The sequence below is a fragment of the Symphodus melops genome (genome assembly GCF_947650265.1).
Source record: "Symphodus melops genome assembly, chromosome: 2".
NCBI lineage: Eukaryota > Metazoa > Chordata > Actinopteri > Labriformes > Labridae > Symphodus > Symphodus melops.
The window spans coordinates 29,508,757-29,524,712 of NC_136692.1; the positions used below are offsets into that span (position 1 = coordinate 29,508,757).

Sequence of the window (15,956 nt, forward strand, 5' to 3'; positions counted from 1 at the left end):
TTCACATGTTCTTGGGTGTTTCCAGTTATTGGTCAACTCCATCCAGGCCATTATTGCACCTCTGTCCACATGCCAGACACACGTCTCCATTACTCAAGCCTCTATCAGCCCCCTAATGCAGCCATCCATCAGAGTGAAGTGCGGGGCTGATTACAGAGGGAGCTAATAAAGCACCAGACTGTATCTCCAAAACTTTATCTGCATCAGTGCTCTGCCGCTGACACCCGAGGGCGAGGGGTCAAAGTCAGGGTATGTGGCACTGTGGCAGCTTCTGGGAGGAACTCTGCACATTCACAGTTGTTTAAAGGTCACACATTGTTTCATATCGGCGCCTCACCCTCTGGACCTGAGCTTTTTACGTCACGTCTTTTCTCTCGCTGTCGGGGCCGTGTGTGAACAACCAGATCAGGAGGATTTGTTTTTGGCTTGATGCGTTTAAAGATTGGATGATCATAAAGTGATTGCCCAGCTGTCAGCCTGTGTGATCCTTGGTCCTCTGAGGGTTAAACATAACGGCACCATACGTACTTTCAGATACCCCACACAGACTCTCTCACTCGATATCCAAGAAAGCACACACTGAGCTCATTACATCAAGCTGCCAGCGCAGGATTATTTCTGTACCTTTGCTGTCATCTCCATATCTTTCTCCCTCTTTGAGTCACTAATTGAGCAATTAAAACACACGAGCTCTCGGCCAAGAAAAAAAAACTGGATATTTTTCACTCCAGAGTTGCTTTTCAAAGTCGTCAGTGTTTCTGTACCTGCCAAGCACAAAATAGCCCCTCTGTTGGGCTGCCATGGCGCTCCCTGGGGGGGGGGGGGGCTTTAAGATGTCCTCTCTCGGCACGAGGACCGTGGTGATTAGCTGAGTTATTAGTGAAGCCATTACTTCAGGTTGACATTCAGATGGAGAGGTGTGCTGACCTGGCTGCAGACGAGCAGGGCTCTGTGATTGGGGGGTAATTATGTCCTCTCTGATGCTTTTTGTTGTTCATGAGAGTCTTCTGTATGCAGGTCATGTACTCTGCTCCACATTCAGAGGTTAGGTCTTAATGGTCCTTCTATTTAGCATGAACTGGTCTTGATGGATGTCGTTTCCCGCCCCTGATGGATCACAACCCTCCTCCTTTGTGAATGCAAATTACACATGATCTGCACTCAGTCAAATGAACCATGTAGCCGTGTTCCTACAACAAATAGTATTTTCACTGACTTAAACATCTAGCTTCGTTCTGTCATGGCCTCCCATCTAAGGGCTTAAATTCTTCTTATTTGTCGGTCGCTAACACCCGCTGAGGACGAGCTTCACCTGGACAGACTGATCGCCATCTACATATTAATAATCATACATCCACTCTTCAAAATCAAAAGAAATTAAATGTCAAAATGAAAATCCTTTCTGATGATATCATCATTGTAGTTGATGCAGCTGGAGAGTTCCTCTAGAGGGAGCACCGGGTCAATCCGACCGCGTGAAACACTGAAGTAGAGATTCCAGATTTGCATGAGTAAATGTCAACAAACATGGCGACACTTCAGTCGGTCTATCGAACATTTAATGCAGGTTGTTTTCTGACTCTCCGCCCTTGTTGGAGCGGCTCTCTTGTGTCCGTGATGTTGTCACGTTCGGCTTCATCAAACTACAACCCGACACTGCTCCGGGTGAATATTTGCGTGCTGCATCTCATGGACACGCAGCATTCATTTCTGACGACTACACATTCAGATGCTGCTGACAAAGCAGTCGCAGCAAAATGTGGGTGAAGGGTCTTGACATGTGGCAGCAGAAGCGGGGGATCGAACCCTTCAACCTTTTAGTTGCCGAGTGTGCCACAGCCGATAAAGGGCCAATTGAGTGAAGTGTTTTAAACCAGTTTCTTGCAGAGTGAAAATTGAATCAAAATGTTTGAGTGTGCCAGCGAGGTGAGAGTTCTTGATGGTATCACAGAGGAAGACGAGGGAGGTCATCTCTCAGCGGACAGAAATGAGTCCACACTTCCCTTCATCCTGTCCGGTCTGAGTTGGTTATATTGCTCTCGTTCATGTCGACATGTGTAGTGATGTACAGCCTGCTAATTACGACTTCTCTTCTTCTACTGTTTCCTTTCTTCTTCCCATCCTTTCTTTATTATCTTTATTCACATCTTTCTCAACCCTTTTACCCTCTTACCTTTTTTCTTCTTTTTGTGTATAAGGATTGATGCCAACTCCTTCCTCTTCCTCCCTGAGAACACTTTACTTCCTTGATAGTGGTGCTGTGGCTTTATCGACTGCACAGAAATGCTGAGGCAGAGGTCCAGATAGACCACATATTGATCCATGCAACCTTACGCTGCGCCGTTGTTTATTCATAACGTGTAACTCCAGCTCAGCGTGTGCGCCTGGCCTCCTGACACCAGGCTAAACCTTTTAAGCCCTTCGAAATGTGAGCCGGGGAAGCAGCAGTTTTTTGGTTTGTGAATGAAACCATCAGTGATCAAGGTCTCAGTGATGGGTGTAAGTCATCGCTTTCTTCATGCTTTGGACTGGAAGAAGTCTGTTGAAGGCTTCTGATTGCTATGTGTCATTAAGACTGAGTTACAGACGCACTGAATGCAACCAAGCGTGGTTGTGAAAGTGAAAAACCATCCACAGTTTTTATTGCTTGAAAAGCACATCAGTGATCTTGTTCAATATGACTGGACTCACATATCTAAATAAGAACTATGCTGAGATATTTCTACCAGTTTTTGTGTGAGTGTGATAGAAAGACTTGGACCGCGTCCCTGTCACCACATGCTGGCCTCATGCCAGAAGCACTCACATTACCAGATTTGTTCTTTGGGCCCATATGACTGATTTCACAGAATCTGTCTCCCGTTCCTCCCTGCAATGTGAACGAAACTTACGAGAGGCTGTGTAGAAAGGCATTTTAGGACTGTCTTCCTTTCTTCACATGGAAATCTAATGCAGAAAACAAACCCATGTATAATTCATTAAGGGACAGACGTCGATCTGCCTTAATGCAATCCTGGAACCCTTCAGGTCACATGATGATCCTGGAACCCCTCAGGTCACATGACGATCCTGGAACCCTTCAGGTCACATGATGATCCTGGAACCCCTCAGGTCACATGATGATCCTGGAACCCCTCAGGTCACCTGATGATTCAGGTCACATGATGATCCTGGAACCCCTCAGGTCACCTGATGATTCAGGTCACATGACGATCCTGGAACCCCTCAGGTCACATGACGATCCTGGAACCCCTCAGGTCACATGACGATCCTGGAACCCCTCAGGTCACCTGATGATCCTGGAACCCCTCAGGTCACCTGATGATTCAGGTCACATGACGATCCTGGAACCCCTCAGGTCACATGACGATCCTGGAACCCCTCAGGTCACATGACGATCCTGGAACCCCTCAGGTCACCTGATGATCCTGGAACCCCTCAGGTCACCTGATGATCCTGGAACCCCTCAGGTCACATGATGATCCTGGAACCCCTCAGGTCACCTGATGATCCTGGAACCCCTCAGGTCACCTGATGATCCTGGAACCCCTCAGGTCACCTGATGATCCTGGAACCTCTCAGGTCACCTGATGATCCTGGAACCCCTCAGGTCACCTGATGATCCTGGAACCCCTCAGGTCACATGATGATCCTGGAACCCCTCAGGTCACCTGATGATCCTGGAACCCCTCAGGTCACCTGATGATCCTGGAACCCCTCAGGTCACATGATGATCCTGGAACCCCTCAGGTCACCTGATGATCCTGGAACCCCTCAGGTCACATGATGATCCTGGAACCCCTCAGGTCACCTGATGATCCTGGAACCCCTCAGGTCACCTGATGATCCTGGAACCCCTCAGGTCACCTGATGATCCTGGAACCTCTCAGGTCACATGATGATCCTGGAACCCCTCAGGTCACCTGATGATACTAGAACCCTTCAGGTCACGTGGCGGGAAAGGGTGAAAGGGATCCATATATATATAACCCATAGTGTCACCATCAGTACCTTTACCTTAGCTTACTGCCTCTCAGAGTTCATTCATATCTTCAGGAGGAAGAAGATGACTGTTGAACCGTAAAGTCTTTGAGTGCTCGTTATTTTTGTGTACTTTGTATTGAACTGCCGTTTTAGCAAAGTGTTGTTTGTTCAGTGTTCATACTCAAAGGGCGAAGACAACACAACATAATGTTTGAAGAAAAAACCTCAAGCTCAATGGCTCACATTAGATTCTGTAATAGTTCAAACTCAGTCGTCAGATGTGATTTCACATCCCGTCAGAACGCCACTTATTCAGTGTGTGGACTTTCCAACTACCAGGACCTGAACTCTGGGGGTGATGATGACTACACACTCCAGTTTATTGTCATTGATTAATGAGAGACAACAAACCAGAGTGCCTTGTCATCAGACAAATCGAATGAAGACGAGGCGAGCGCTGGCCTCTTTGTGCCGAGCAGCTTAGTGATCGATCACGCCGTGAAGACTCCAGACAAGAGGCAGCGGAGGAACACTTCGGCGCTGAAGCAGGCTCTCAACTGATTGTCTGTTTACCTTCAAGGAGGGGAAATAACAGCACCATTCAACCAGTTTGTACTGAAGCTTTTATTTGATGTTGTTTGTAATCTCCATGAACAGAGTCTACATAGAAATTAAGAATCTGTGCACAGCGGGCTTGATTGTCATAATGAGGGAAATGTTTTAGTTTGTAGTACATTTGTAGGCCGGGCTGACCAATAATTTATCATCAAGCTTTGATGCATACAGGAGAGACATGATGCATAGCATTATGTCGTACCAGCTCCAATCAGAGATAATTTAAGGTTGACTCACCTGTCTTTATATAAGGATACATGGATCAAAGTGCAGCATTTGATTTGAACCACACCATCTGCTTGTCGCTGTGTCACGTAGTCATTTCCGGACAACCTGAAAATCATCAGACGTGATCGATCGAACTTTTTTTCCTTCTGCCCGGGGGGGGGGGGGGGGGGTGTAACCTCACAAAGCTTGCATGTTTACTGTTAGAATATCTGCAGGGTGCTGGTGGAGTACAGGTTGCTGCATATCTTTCCCAACTCTCTCTTCATGATTTCCAACTCTATCCACTTTCCTCTCTCTGGCTCAAAAAGCCCCCGAAATGAATCTAGTAATAATCGTTGATTACGGTAAATCATAAAGTGTCTAAATCTAAAGTGAGTCACAGTGAAGTTGTCCAATGCTAACCGCTGGCTTCACCTGAATTACACAGTTACAAACACTTCCAATGCAGAGTGGTGCGTTCAGGCCCGTTCACGACGGGGGCACCTTCCCCACAGTGTCCTCAAACATTTCAAAGAGTCGAGATAATGAATGCACGTCCTGGATGTAAGTAGATGATCAGTGCAGCTCATTGATGATTCAGACAGTCGTGGGGACATCTCTGGTCGAAATGGACGTTAAATTAGGATGATGTCACTCTGTAATCTTGTTCCTCGAGCCTTTAATTCTGTCTGTCCGTACCGATTTCTCATTTTCTGCAACCTTGTCCTGCAACTCGTAAGCAGAGGACTCCCCTCTCGTCTCTCGTCCTGTTTTAATTCCCCTCAGAGTGTCCTCGGCTTTCCAGCACTGCCCGTCCTTCCTCATTCTGCATGTGCTATGAAGACGAGGGTTTGCATTATTTACAGGAATCTTAACCTGCCGTGCTAGCACTCACTCTAGCCCAGAGCTTTATTTTTAGATTTTCTGCCGTTTGCTTATGAGACTTCTAAGAAAAAAAAAAGAAAAAACTTTTATAAATGGAGCCGATGTGGCTGCACAGACTGAACCAACAGGAGGAGTGATGCAAGAAGAACGTGTTATGCTGTTCAGATGTACTCTGTAAGGGATAAGATGTACTAACTCCAGCTCATGTTTGCATTAATAAATAAACACCCCAATGGGCAGAGGGCTTTTTACATTTTAAACAGCAAATTGCATAAGATTTTCTATTACCGTTCGGCCATGTTTGAGTTCATTTATGCATATTTGAATGGCCACACATTTCCAGTGCTGATCTATTGGACATTCCTAATAATAGATTTATAAGGACGAACTCAACAGCAGAGATTTTGCTTATTAAAGACCTTCATTGGCCATGTTTGATCACTGAAACATTTAAAAAATTAAAAGTATACTTATGCAGCTCAGTTTGGTGAAGTTCAAACGTGAAGTTTTCTGGTTTATTTCAGTGCTGCAGAAATGGCTGATGCAGCAAGACTATACACGAGATACAAATGGACAACATGCCTCCTCTCCTATAGGACAAAGATGAAGCCAAAATACGCCACCCACGTGGCTCGGGGATCAATGTACGAGCCTCATTTGTCAACAGAGCTGTCAATCATGACGTTTTATACACCTTAAACGTACAATATGTGAAATCCACCGCTGTGGGGCTCTCATTCAAAACAATAACAAAAGATGCAGCGACAGAATGGCAGCTTTCAGTAGCAGCTAGCGCTAGCTTGTGCAGCGACCTTTTACGCAACATTTCCTTTGTGTCTATCATGGCGGCCGCCTATAAGACGCGTTCAGTTACAACTATACAGATTTCTGTGGCTTTGATCACTTTTGGACTATTTGAGGAGATGTAAGTATTCGACTAAAAAATATATATAACATGGGTTCAATCAATTTTTACTTAAGTTTGATTTTTTTTTAATATAAACATTAGCTTGTAATTCTACACACTGTACCTTTAATCGCATTAAATAACTAATTTAAAAGAAACTTCTTTGTAAAGGTGATCACTGAAAACTGTATTTAGCTTGTTTTTAAAGGTTGATATGTCCCATCTGCTAACATGGAGGAGGCGGGGCTTATGTTCTGTTGCTGCAGCCAGTCAGCAGAGGGAGCTCTAAATATTTTAGCTTCACTTGAGGCGAGCGTCATTCTTTATCCAGTCCTCGGGTTATTTTAGATCAGATCCCTCTGACACTGAAGATGTTCTGCAACTTTCTTAAATGTCCTTTCACTTGACACGTTTCATAATCCTGCAGCCTGACAGCTCTCTGCTTCTCTGCACTCACTGAACTTGGACTGAACTTTTTAAGTGGCTGTTTGATTCTGTCCTGAAGTGCTGCTTTAGTGACTTACACGAGGCTTTGAGTGTCTGACGGACACGACTACTTTCACAGAGTGCATGCTTGAAAACACTTTATGAAAGATGAAAAGGATGGTTTTCACTTCTCGCTCCATCCTTTAAAGAATCTGAATGAATCAGAAGACACGTTACTCATCTAAAGCTGTGCAGTCAAGTGTGAATGTTTTTAACGAGATGAGCCTGGACAGTAAACACATCACGAAAGTCTGAACTTATCAATCATTCAAAGAAACCTTAAATATAGTGAAGCATTTGAACATTTCACCGGTGATAAAGAGGCCTGCAATGGTTCTACTTTAACCCTGTTCAGCTGCAGCCAGATGATGCTAAGCTATCAGCTACTGTCAGATCGATAAGAGTCAGTTAAGAGGATATTGTCCTCATGGCGTGCAGGCCTTTTATCTTCTCTGTTGTCGTACAGCTGTGCAGAAATATGACCATGAAGACTCGACATTGAGATACTTGTGAGGTGGATACTGTAATAACGACGATGGGAAACTGTTCATATTTTCAGGAAGCTATAATCTGAGCTGTATCTGTTGTCACACAAGATCGCACATAAAGGAACTTTATGCACACTCGTGCACTCGTGCATTTATTTAAAGAATGGCGTGAGTGTGTGCTGATTTATTAACTGAATTTCTTTGTGAATGCAGAATGTAGCTGGACTATTATTTATTTTTTTAGCAACTTCTAAATTTCCTCTATTCAGTAATGCACGTGTTTAAGCGGGAAACTTCAGACGTCCCCATCACAAACATATTTGTTCTGCTCTCGGCCCGGTCTGCTAACGGCTCACAAGGCTTTAACGTCATTGTTTCATTTATTTTGACAGACACCTGTAACACGTGTTTCACCTCAGGAGATTAACCAGCAAGGTGCTGACTTCCTTTTTTTTTAAATCCCTCGCCCTCCTGGGAGCTAATTTTGGGTGAGCACATCACGTCTCTCTGCTTTTCACAGCTCCGGCTGCAGTGGTGAGACAGGTGACGGGTAAAGGTCAGAGGGGGCGTGCAGGGGAATACGGATGAATTGCCTCTCCTTCAATAGCGGCGCCTTCTTCTCACTCGGGAGGTTTCTTTCTTAAACTGAGCTCCACGTATGGAGGAGTGCACGAAGCCTTCTGAACGATGATAACAATAAAAGCCTCGTCACTCGGGATCAGATCATCTCTCTCCTTTTTGTTTACGCCTCGTCTTTCCTCTCCTTCATGCTGCCCGCTCACAGCCAGTGAGCAGAAATCTCCAGAACTGAAGCTTTTCAAATGAAGGATAATAGTTGGTATTGAAGGATAAAAGTTGCTATTTCATCCTTTTCCTAAATGTTGTTAATATAAATCTGACTCCTCTAAATAATTACCTCAAATCTCTGCGCATTCTTTTGATGGGATGAGAGGAATGACTGGAGGCGTCTCTTTCAGGTTAACAGAGTTTATTAACCCGATGAATCAAGAATAGAAGTTACAGAGTCTCTGGGTTCAACACTTCGCGTCCCTGACAACAGACAGATGCTGGATCAGTTCACGAAGTCTGAGCCCCGACTATCTTTCCCTGAACCCTTTTATACACTAGACAGAGAATATCTAACCAAATAATGCATTCAAGAATGTGCGGTTTCCTTCCTCCGATTGGGGCAACTTCCAAATTATGCGTCTTCGGATGAGTGGTTCCCCATCTCTCATTGGTCCATCTACTCCCGAATCCTTTCACCATCTGTAGGGGAAGACACTTCCTACCTGTTTCTTATCACAACCTGACATCTAGTCTAGTAACTAATTCTTTTTAAGGAGAAGACAATTTAGGTAATTAAGAATCAAGACTAACTCAACCTATATAAAAGTGGGTGAGTAATTAACTGTTCAGGGCCTTAAACTAAACCTATGTTTGATTTGGTGAGTGATTCAGTTTAAAGGGCCACATCAAACACATGTTGGAATGTGCACTCACTTCTGCAAGCCCTCTTCACATAAACACCTTACTGAAAAGTATGGCAATTTTATTAACACACACAAACCTGGAATAAAACATGATAAAATAACTGGTATAATATAAATGTAAGCGAACATCATTCAAACTGTAAATATCAAACCTTTCCTTTGGATCGGGTGATGAAACTTTATTGCAGTAAACACTTTGATTATAAGCAGAAAAAGGCCTAATATTCTATCACAAACCAGACAGACCTCCAGTCGATCCAACTGAAGCTGCCACAGGCAACAGAGAGAGCGCACTGTCTGAGCTGCACAAAAATATATTGCCAATATATTTGGGCTTTGTGACAGAACGGTCTGTTCTAATAAAACAGCTTACAGGATCATAGTCCACCATCGAGTGATCATTTATTCCTTCTTCAGTCATCTCTGTCTTTTTAATCCGAGACACACATCTTCGTTATTTCACAGTGAGGGACTGTGAGTTCCCTGCTAATCTTTTAGTTCCTTGCTCACATGGCAGCTTTGGTTTGACTCCGACCACGCAGCAGGGACGACCAGCCAAACAGGAATACAATGATTTCATTTTTCTTCTGATGTTCTCCTCACTGGAGCTTCTTGAAGAAAACTATCCATCAATCATCATTAAAGGGAAACTTCACCCATTTGCATGAAGCTGTGTATCATTAGAAACGTGGGAGCAGTGTTGAACCGTCGTGAATCCAGCCCTCCTGTTTGCCCTGAGACGAGAAAAATCTGTTTTTTTCTTTGCCTGAGAGTTTTCGTTACGTGACGCAATATGACGATTTCTTTTGCGTTTCTAATGATACAAAGCTGAATGCAAATAGGTGAAGTATCCCTTTAATTCACAACGATAATGGAGGCTGGACGTTTGAGAGAGAGAGAGCACTGTGTCACGCTGCCGTCATATTTGCGTGAGTACGTTGGTGTGCAGGAGTTTGCTTGGTATTTAAAAACATATTCTCCCAGGAGGAGAGGCCGAGCCGACTCTGTTTCTCCTTCTCTGAAATATTTCATCCTCTCTCTCCTCCTTTGTCCCCGACAGAAGCTTTGGATTTAGAATATGAAGTTTAAAGATGAAAAGCAGACAGAAGCGCTGCCTTTCACCCGGTCGATCCAGTTTATTGCTTGGACTGGACGAAGGAGCGACAGGGCATCTGAAGCTCAGAGCTGTTCATGCATGGCCCGAGTATTTAATGACCTGAACACAGTCCAATATGTGGCGCAACTGTGGAGACGTGTTGATTAAGAAAAGAGACGTCTGGCCTTTCCTGACATGGCTTCACTTTGTCCTCTGTTCTTTAAGAAGAGGATGTTAGCGCACTGTTTTTATGTCTCGCTTCGACTCGCAGCAGAATCTCAATCAATGTTTGTTTTGTTGTTTTAAGTTGTCCATATCTGTGTCGGCTCTTCGCTGCATCGCGAGCTCTTGTTACATCATGAGTTCATGAAACCATGTGGTCTGCGTCTCTTCCTGAGCGTTTCATCACAACACGTGTGCTGATGAGAACACGCGTCTGTGATTCCTCGATCAGACCCGTGAAACAGATTTCATCAAATCTGATTTAAAAGAACGAGTCGTGAATCCTCCGCTGCAGATGTTACGAACACTTCTGTAATCTTTTTCAAAGTCAGTCAACTCAAACTTGTGTGTGTGTTTTTTTTTGTTCCTGCAGTACCGGATCGGTCAGCTCTACATGATCAGTAAACACAGCCACGAGCAGAGCGACCGAGGGGAAGGGGTGGAGGTGGTCCAGAACGAGCCGTTTGAAGACCCGGCGCACGGACAGGGACAGTTCACAGAGAAGAGAGTCTACCTCAACAGGTCAGTGGAGCATGTCTTTCTCCAGCTCAAACGTCTTCATGTGTGAGCGGGAAGAACAGTCAGGTGAGATGGACCATGGAGTCGGTTCTGTTCTGTGATCAGTGAACGTGTTCAGCCTCCCAGACCCCCATTTAACCACGAGTGAGCTGGGACTCTTTCACCCCCTTCTGTAAAAACAGGATTTTTTTTTTTGAATGGGTGTGTATGTGACTTCCTGTGTTTCTGCAGCCAGCCTCTAGTGGACACTCCGGGAACTGCAGGATTGTGCACATCCACAACATTTTATTTTCTGCTTACTCAGAAAACACGTTTGAATTAAAGCCAAGACTTTTACCGCTGCTCAAAAAACCCAGAGAGATTACAGCAGCCACTTACACACACACTCACACACACCCACACACACTCTCACACACACACTCAAAGGTGTTAAATCTAAGCTTATGTGTGTGCGTGTGTGAAACCTTTCCACACACGGTTTGTTGTTGGACCTGCTTGAATCACATGCAGATGAGAGAGAAGAGGATGAAGCGTTGGAGAAGAAACGAAACAAGAAAATAAAAGGGAGGAATCTTCTTAAGGAGAGGAGAGAAGGGGACTGCAGGCCGTTTGCTCGAGCACAGATACCTGTGTCAGCGTTCGCCCTGCCTGGGAACTAATCACGCTGAGTCAGCACGGCTCTGTTCTTGGCCCCGCAGTAACCGGCTTCATGTTAAAATCAGCTTTCTAACAAATTCACTCGCTGTTCAAAGCCGTGTTTGCAAACTAACGAGATGCTTTAGAAAAGACAAAAGCTTCACTGAGGATGTGAAATAAAGAAAGTGTTGGTAAAAACGCAGCTCAGGTCGAACACATCACTGTGACGCTGTGGCCCTTAAAAAGAGTGGAAGTTGTCTCTGCATACTGATGGTGTAGAAGTCACTCCACTGCAGTAAAAAGAACATTTGAACTAAGCACAAAGCAGTTCAGTCCGCTCGTTCTTTAAACGTGGGCACCGAAGGTGTGAGGACCAGGTGGAGACACTGGTGGTAGTTTTGTGTGTAATTCTTTGTTTCATGATGGTGTTTTATGTTTCCACTTGAGACGAAGACAAATGTCTCATTACAGATTAAACACGTTGTTTTCGTGCTCCCTGCAGGCGGTTAAATGCATATTTATCGATGCGCTCCGTTTCAGGATTTTCACCTGAATCCACGTCTCGCTTTTTGTCAAGTTTGGAGCATGCCATGATTTTTGCTTTACTAATGACACGGGCATAAATCTGACTGACTGTTGTAGCTAATGATGACCTGTGTGACCGCGGTGAAGTCACTTTTATGTCTTCCTCCGGGGGAAAAGAGCACTCCCTCCCGCCCACAATGAGTTGTCATAGTGATGTCAAACAACAGCTGACAGGACGTTTGGATTGATATTTGTCTCAGTCTGAATTTCATTGCGTTCGGGATCTGGATCAGAGTCCGCCCTCCTTTAGATGATTAAAACAGACATTACAAGTCGTCTGATACACAAACATGCATCAGACTTTACAGTCGCTCTTGATCATGAGACTCAAAGTCTCTCCTGTTTAAACCTGGTGGGGTTTTTGAATTTGAAGAGTTTAAAGCTGACTTCAAACTAAAGTCCCGTGTTCATAGTTACATAACGGTCTGTTGAATTAAGGAGCCACAGTTTGTGCTTCATTCATCTGGACGTCCGTCTGGCTCTGCAGCAGAGGAGGCAGCCTGCTGTCGAGCTGTCACGCTTCAACCATCCACTCAGCCTGTCAATTCTTCCAATTCAAATTCAAACCTTTATTTATTCTGGAAGGAACACTGACGTTTCCCTCATTTCCAATGCCATGGAGATTACAAGCACAGCAACAAACACAACCAAGCAGCCTGAGCTGGATCTCAGTGTCTGAGCACTGAGGACATGTATGTTGACTTCTTCAGACACGGGATGGATGAATCTGCTGTTGCCTCTTTTTTTTGCATGTATCTAACTTGAGTCCTAAATAATCAACTCTTTCTTTTGGCGTGAAAACAGCCACCCACCACCCGAGCACGCTTGGCAGCCACGGCCCCCCCGGCACACCAACTTTTAGCAAAGCTTTTTAAAAGAGCGGGGAGAAATCAACAGATGGGGTTGTAGGAGGAGGCGTGTCCGTCTCTTTTGTTGGGATAAAGAGAGAGAGAGAGAGAGAGCGGGCGGGCGAAGGACTCTGCCAACATTCGCACAATGTGACCGTCCAAGGCTGTTTTTATTCACAGCCGTCACGATGCACTGGGTGCCTTTTTTTTTTCCCCCTTCAAGAAAGGTGTTTTTTTTTACGCCAATCACAGTTTGTGAAGATGATGGTCGACGTGTCTCGTAGGTTCGCCTTTCCAATGCAGCCTCAAATCAGAGTCTGAGCAGAGTTGAAGACGTCTTCCTGCCGAGCCGCTCCGGCAGCTCACTGATGCTCCGTGAACACTGAACACATGGTCAGTGATACAAAACAGCGAGGCTGCCAGGAAGGGCTCTTTGTCAAATCCAGTCCACGTGAACAAAAAAACCCAAAAGTGACGAGTGTTTGAGACGGTGAGAGAAACACGAGCAACACCTCGTGGACCCGACTGTGTTTAAGCACGATTGTCTGGAAGGAAAGTTTTGTGTCCAGCTGGAATCACACTTCTGATGAAGACATGAAAAAGTTTGGGTCATGAGGTTGTTTTTTGATTTAGAATTCAAAATGTGTGATCGTCTCGATTTCACACTATTTCAAACTGTCCTTTTTCTCGCCCGCGCCTCGGCCTCAGCGTTTCTATTCAGCGTACAGATGATCCCTTAAAAGAGGTCGGACACTTATATTCCTGTCCGCCTCCATAATGGGAGCAATTTCCCCTCTCGGCTCTTCTTCCCAGATAACACGCTCACTTCTCTCTGTCTGTCTCTCTGCAGTAAATTACCAAGCTGGGCTCGAGCAGTGGTCCCCAAAATCTTCTACGTGACGGAGAAAGCGTGGAACTACTACCCGTACACCATAACAGGTGAGAACAGCGTGCTCCACTCGTGTGGGAGGAAGCACGAGAGATGGTGGAGCACCATGTGAATCATTACTCTCGGGCTTTTTTGTCCCTTTGAGCTCCCCGTAGTGAAGCCACCTTCCACCGTTCCTTTCACAAACAGCAGCTCGAACATTTCACCTCTTTACTCTATCCACGTCCACTTCCTGTTTCTGTGGCGAGGTTAATGTCGTAATCGCCCATCTACTGGAAGTTCATTTTTTCTTTTTTAAATTTCAAAATAAAAGCATGTTTCTATCCAAGCCAGACGTGAAGAACCCTTTGCTGAGACACGTAACGTCGCGTAACACAAAATGTTCTGAAATGTAAAATAATGGAATTCCACTCAACTCGCGATTAAACGTGATTAACCGAGATTTTAAAAACGGATCGTTTCACAGCTTCCTCTGAACACGAGTGGATTTAAACGTGATGGTGAATCCGTTTTTTCTCTGACGTCTCTCCGCTCCCCCCCGTCTGTGACTTTACTGCTCTCTGTGTCGGCTTGTTGGCGTGAGAAAGCAGGAAATGTTGTTGACATATATAAGAGCTGCAGAGCCAATCACAGCCTCTGACCTGTGGAATCAGACAACCAATGAACTTGTGTTATTGACGAGCTTTGATCTCTAACTGTAACTCTCTCTGTCTCTGCTCCGATGTCTCCGCCTCACCCAAACGCCGCCTCCCGAAGAATACACCGTAAGTATCTTTATCCACGTGCACTCTGAGGTGTGTGTTTGGTGAATGCATGCATCAATGGAGGCTGTGTCCTCACAGCGAGGAGGCTGCTGGTTTGAATCCCTGCCTGACTGCATGTCGTCCCCGTGCATGGCGTGCGTTCTCTCCTAGGTGTGAATGTGAGTGTGTCTGGTCGTTTGTCTCTGACAGGAGAACAGTCCGGACTCAAAAACACAGCTACACACTTTTTGTTTTCACAGTTTTGTCAAAAGTTGTAACCACACACCACACGCCACGCTCAGGAGCCACAGACCGCCACCGAGCGCCGATCGACCGTTAACGTCGTGCTCTCACACACAGGATGGTCCGTTTCAGTAAACTCGTCTTCTGTCAGCTCAGGATAACAGCACCATGTTATAATATGTGTTTCTTTTAAAGAAGTTGCAGCTGCACACAGGAAGCGTTGGCACACGTGCTTCTCCTTCCACCGCTGTCAGCCTTCTGCTGTGACGAGCGTCCACGCCATGACGCATGCACATTTAGGCTGCGCGGATGAGAGAGGGGAAGACGGCAGCACGTCGAGTGTTGTGTGTCGCTGTGTGGGAGTGTTTGGTGTTTCAGTGTGCCGAGATGAGTTTGATGACAACGACTCACAAAAAGCCTTCGAGAGTATTCTCCGCTTGTGACGACTTTTTGACAAGCGGATAAAAGTTGTATTATGTCAGCGGAGCACGAAGCAGAGAGTGAGAGTGACAGACACTTCCAGAAGCAGCTCTGACAGGCAGTGTGAACACGTTTAACACACACACACACACACACACAATAACAGCATGTCTGTAACAGGAGAGAGAACTAACCCTTTGTCTAAGCTACTTCCTGGGTTTCTATGTTTAAAGCTGTCTAAATCACAGCTCTGCTCAGGCCCGGACGATTCTTTGATTCATTAGTTTGAACATCTTTTGTTCTCTTTCCACACAGTGCTCGTTCCTGCCAAAGTTTTCCATCCACATAGAGACAAAGTACGAGGACAACAAAGGATGCAACGACAATGTGAGTAAACAGTTTGTCTCCACGGATGATTTTTTTTTTTTGGCCTGATCGTATGACGTTAGTCCAACCTGGCGTGTTCGGTTTTTGCGGTCACGACTTCACGACGATGAGAAAGGCAGCCGCTGCGCCGGATATGATCACTTATTTGAGTTTCCAGTTTGTGCACCGAGGGCCCGGACGTCAACGCCATCCGACGGGTTCTGCAGGCCGGTATCAGTTTTCTGCAGTAGACTTCTCTCCGCCCAGAGTCCCAGGCTATTAATCATTCAGCCTGTCATACGACTCTCTCTGAAATCTGTGCAG

The 15,956-nt window shown here is 45.4% G+C and overlaps 1 protein-coding gene across 1 annotated transcript in view; it reads left to right on the plus strand.

The window, feature by feature from the left end:
* The window catches only part of LOC306818879 (cytoplasmic phosphatidylinositol transfer protein 1-like), a 68,708-nt gene that overhangs the window by 40,893 nt on the left and 11,859 nt on the right, over positions 1 to 15,956 (plus strand). The window contains exons 2-4 of the mRNA XM_079336606.1: positions 10,757 to 10,905; positions 13,822 to 13,921; positions 15,582 to 15,653. Of these exons, the coding sequence (XP_079192732.1) occupies positions 10,757 to 10,905; positions 13,822 to 13,921; positions 15,582 to 15,653 (321 nt within the window). The remainder of the gene's footprint in view (positions 1 to 10,756; positions 10,906 to 13,821; positions 13,922 to 15,581; positions 15,654 to 15,956) is intronic.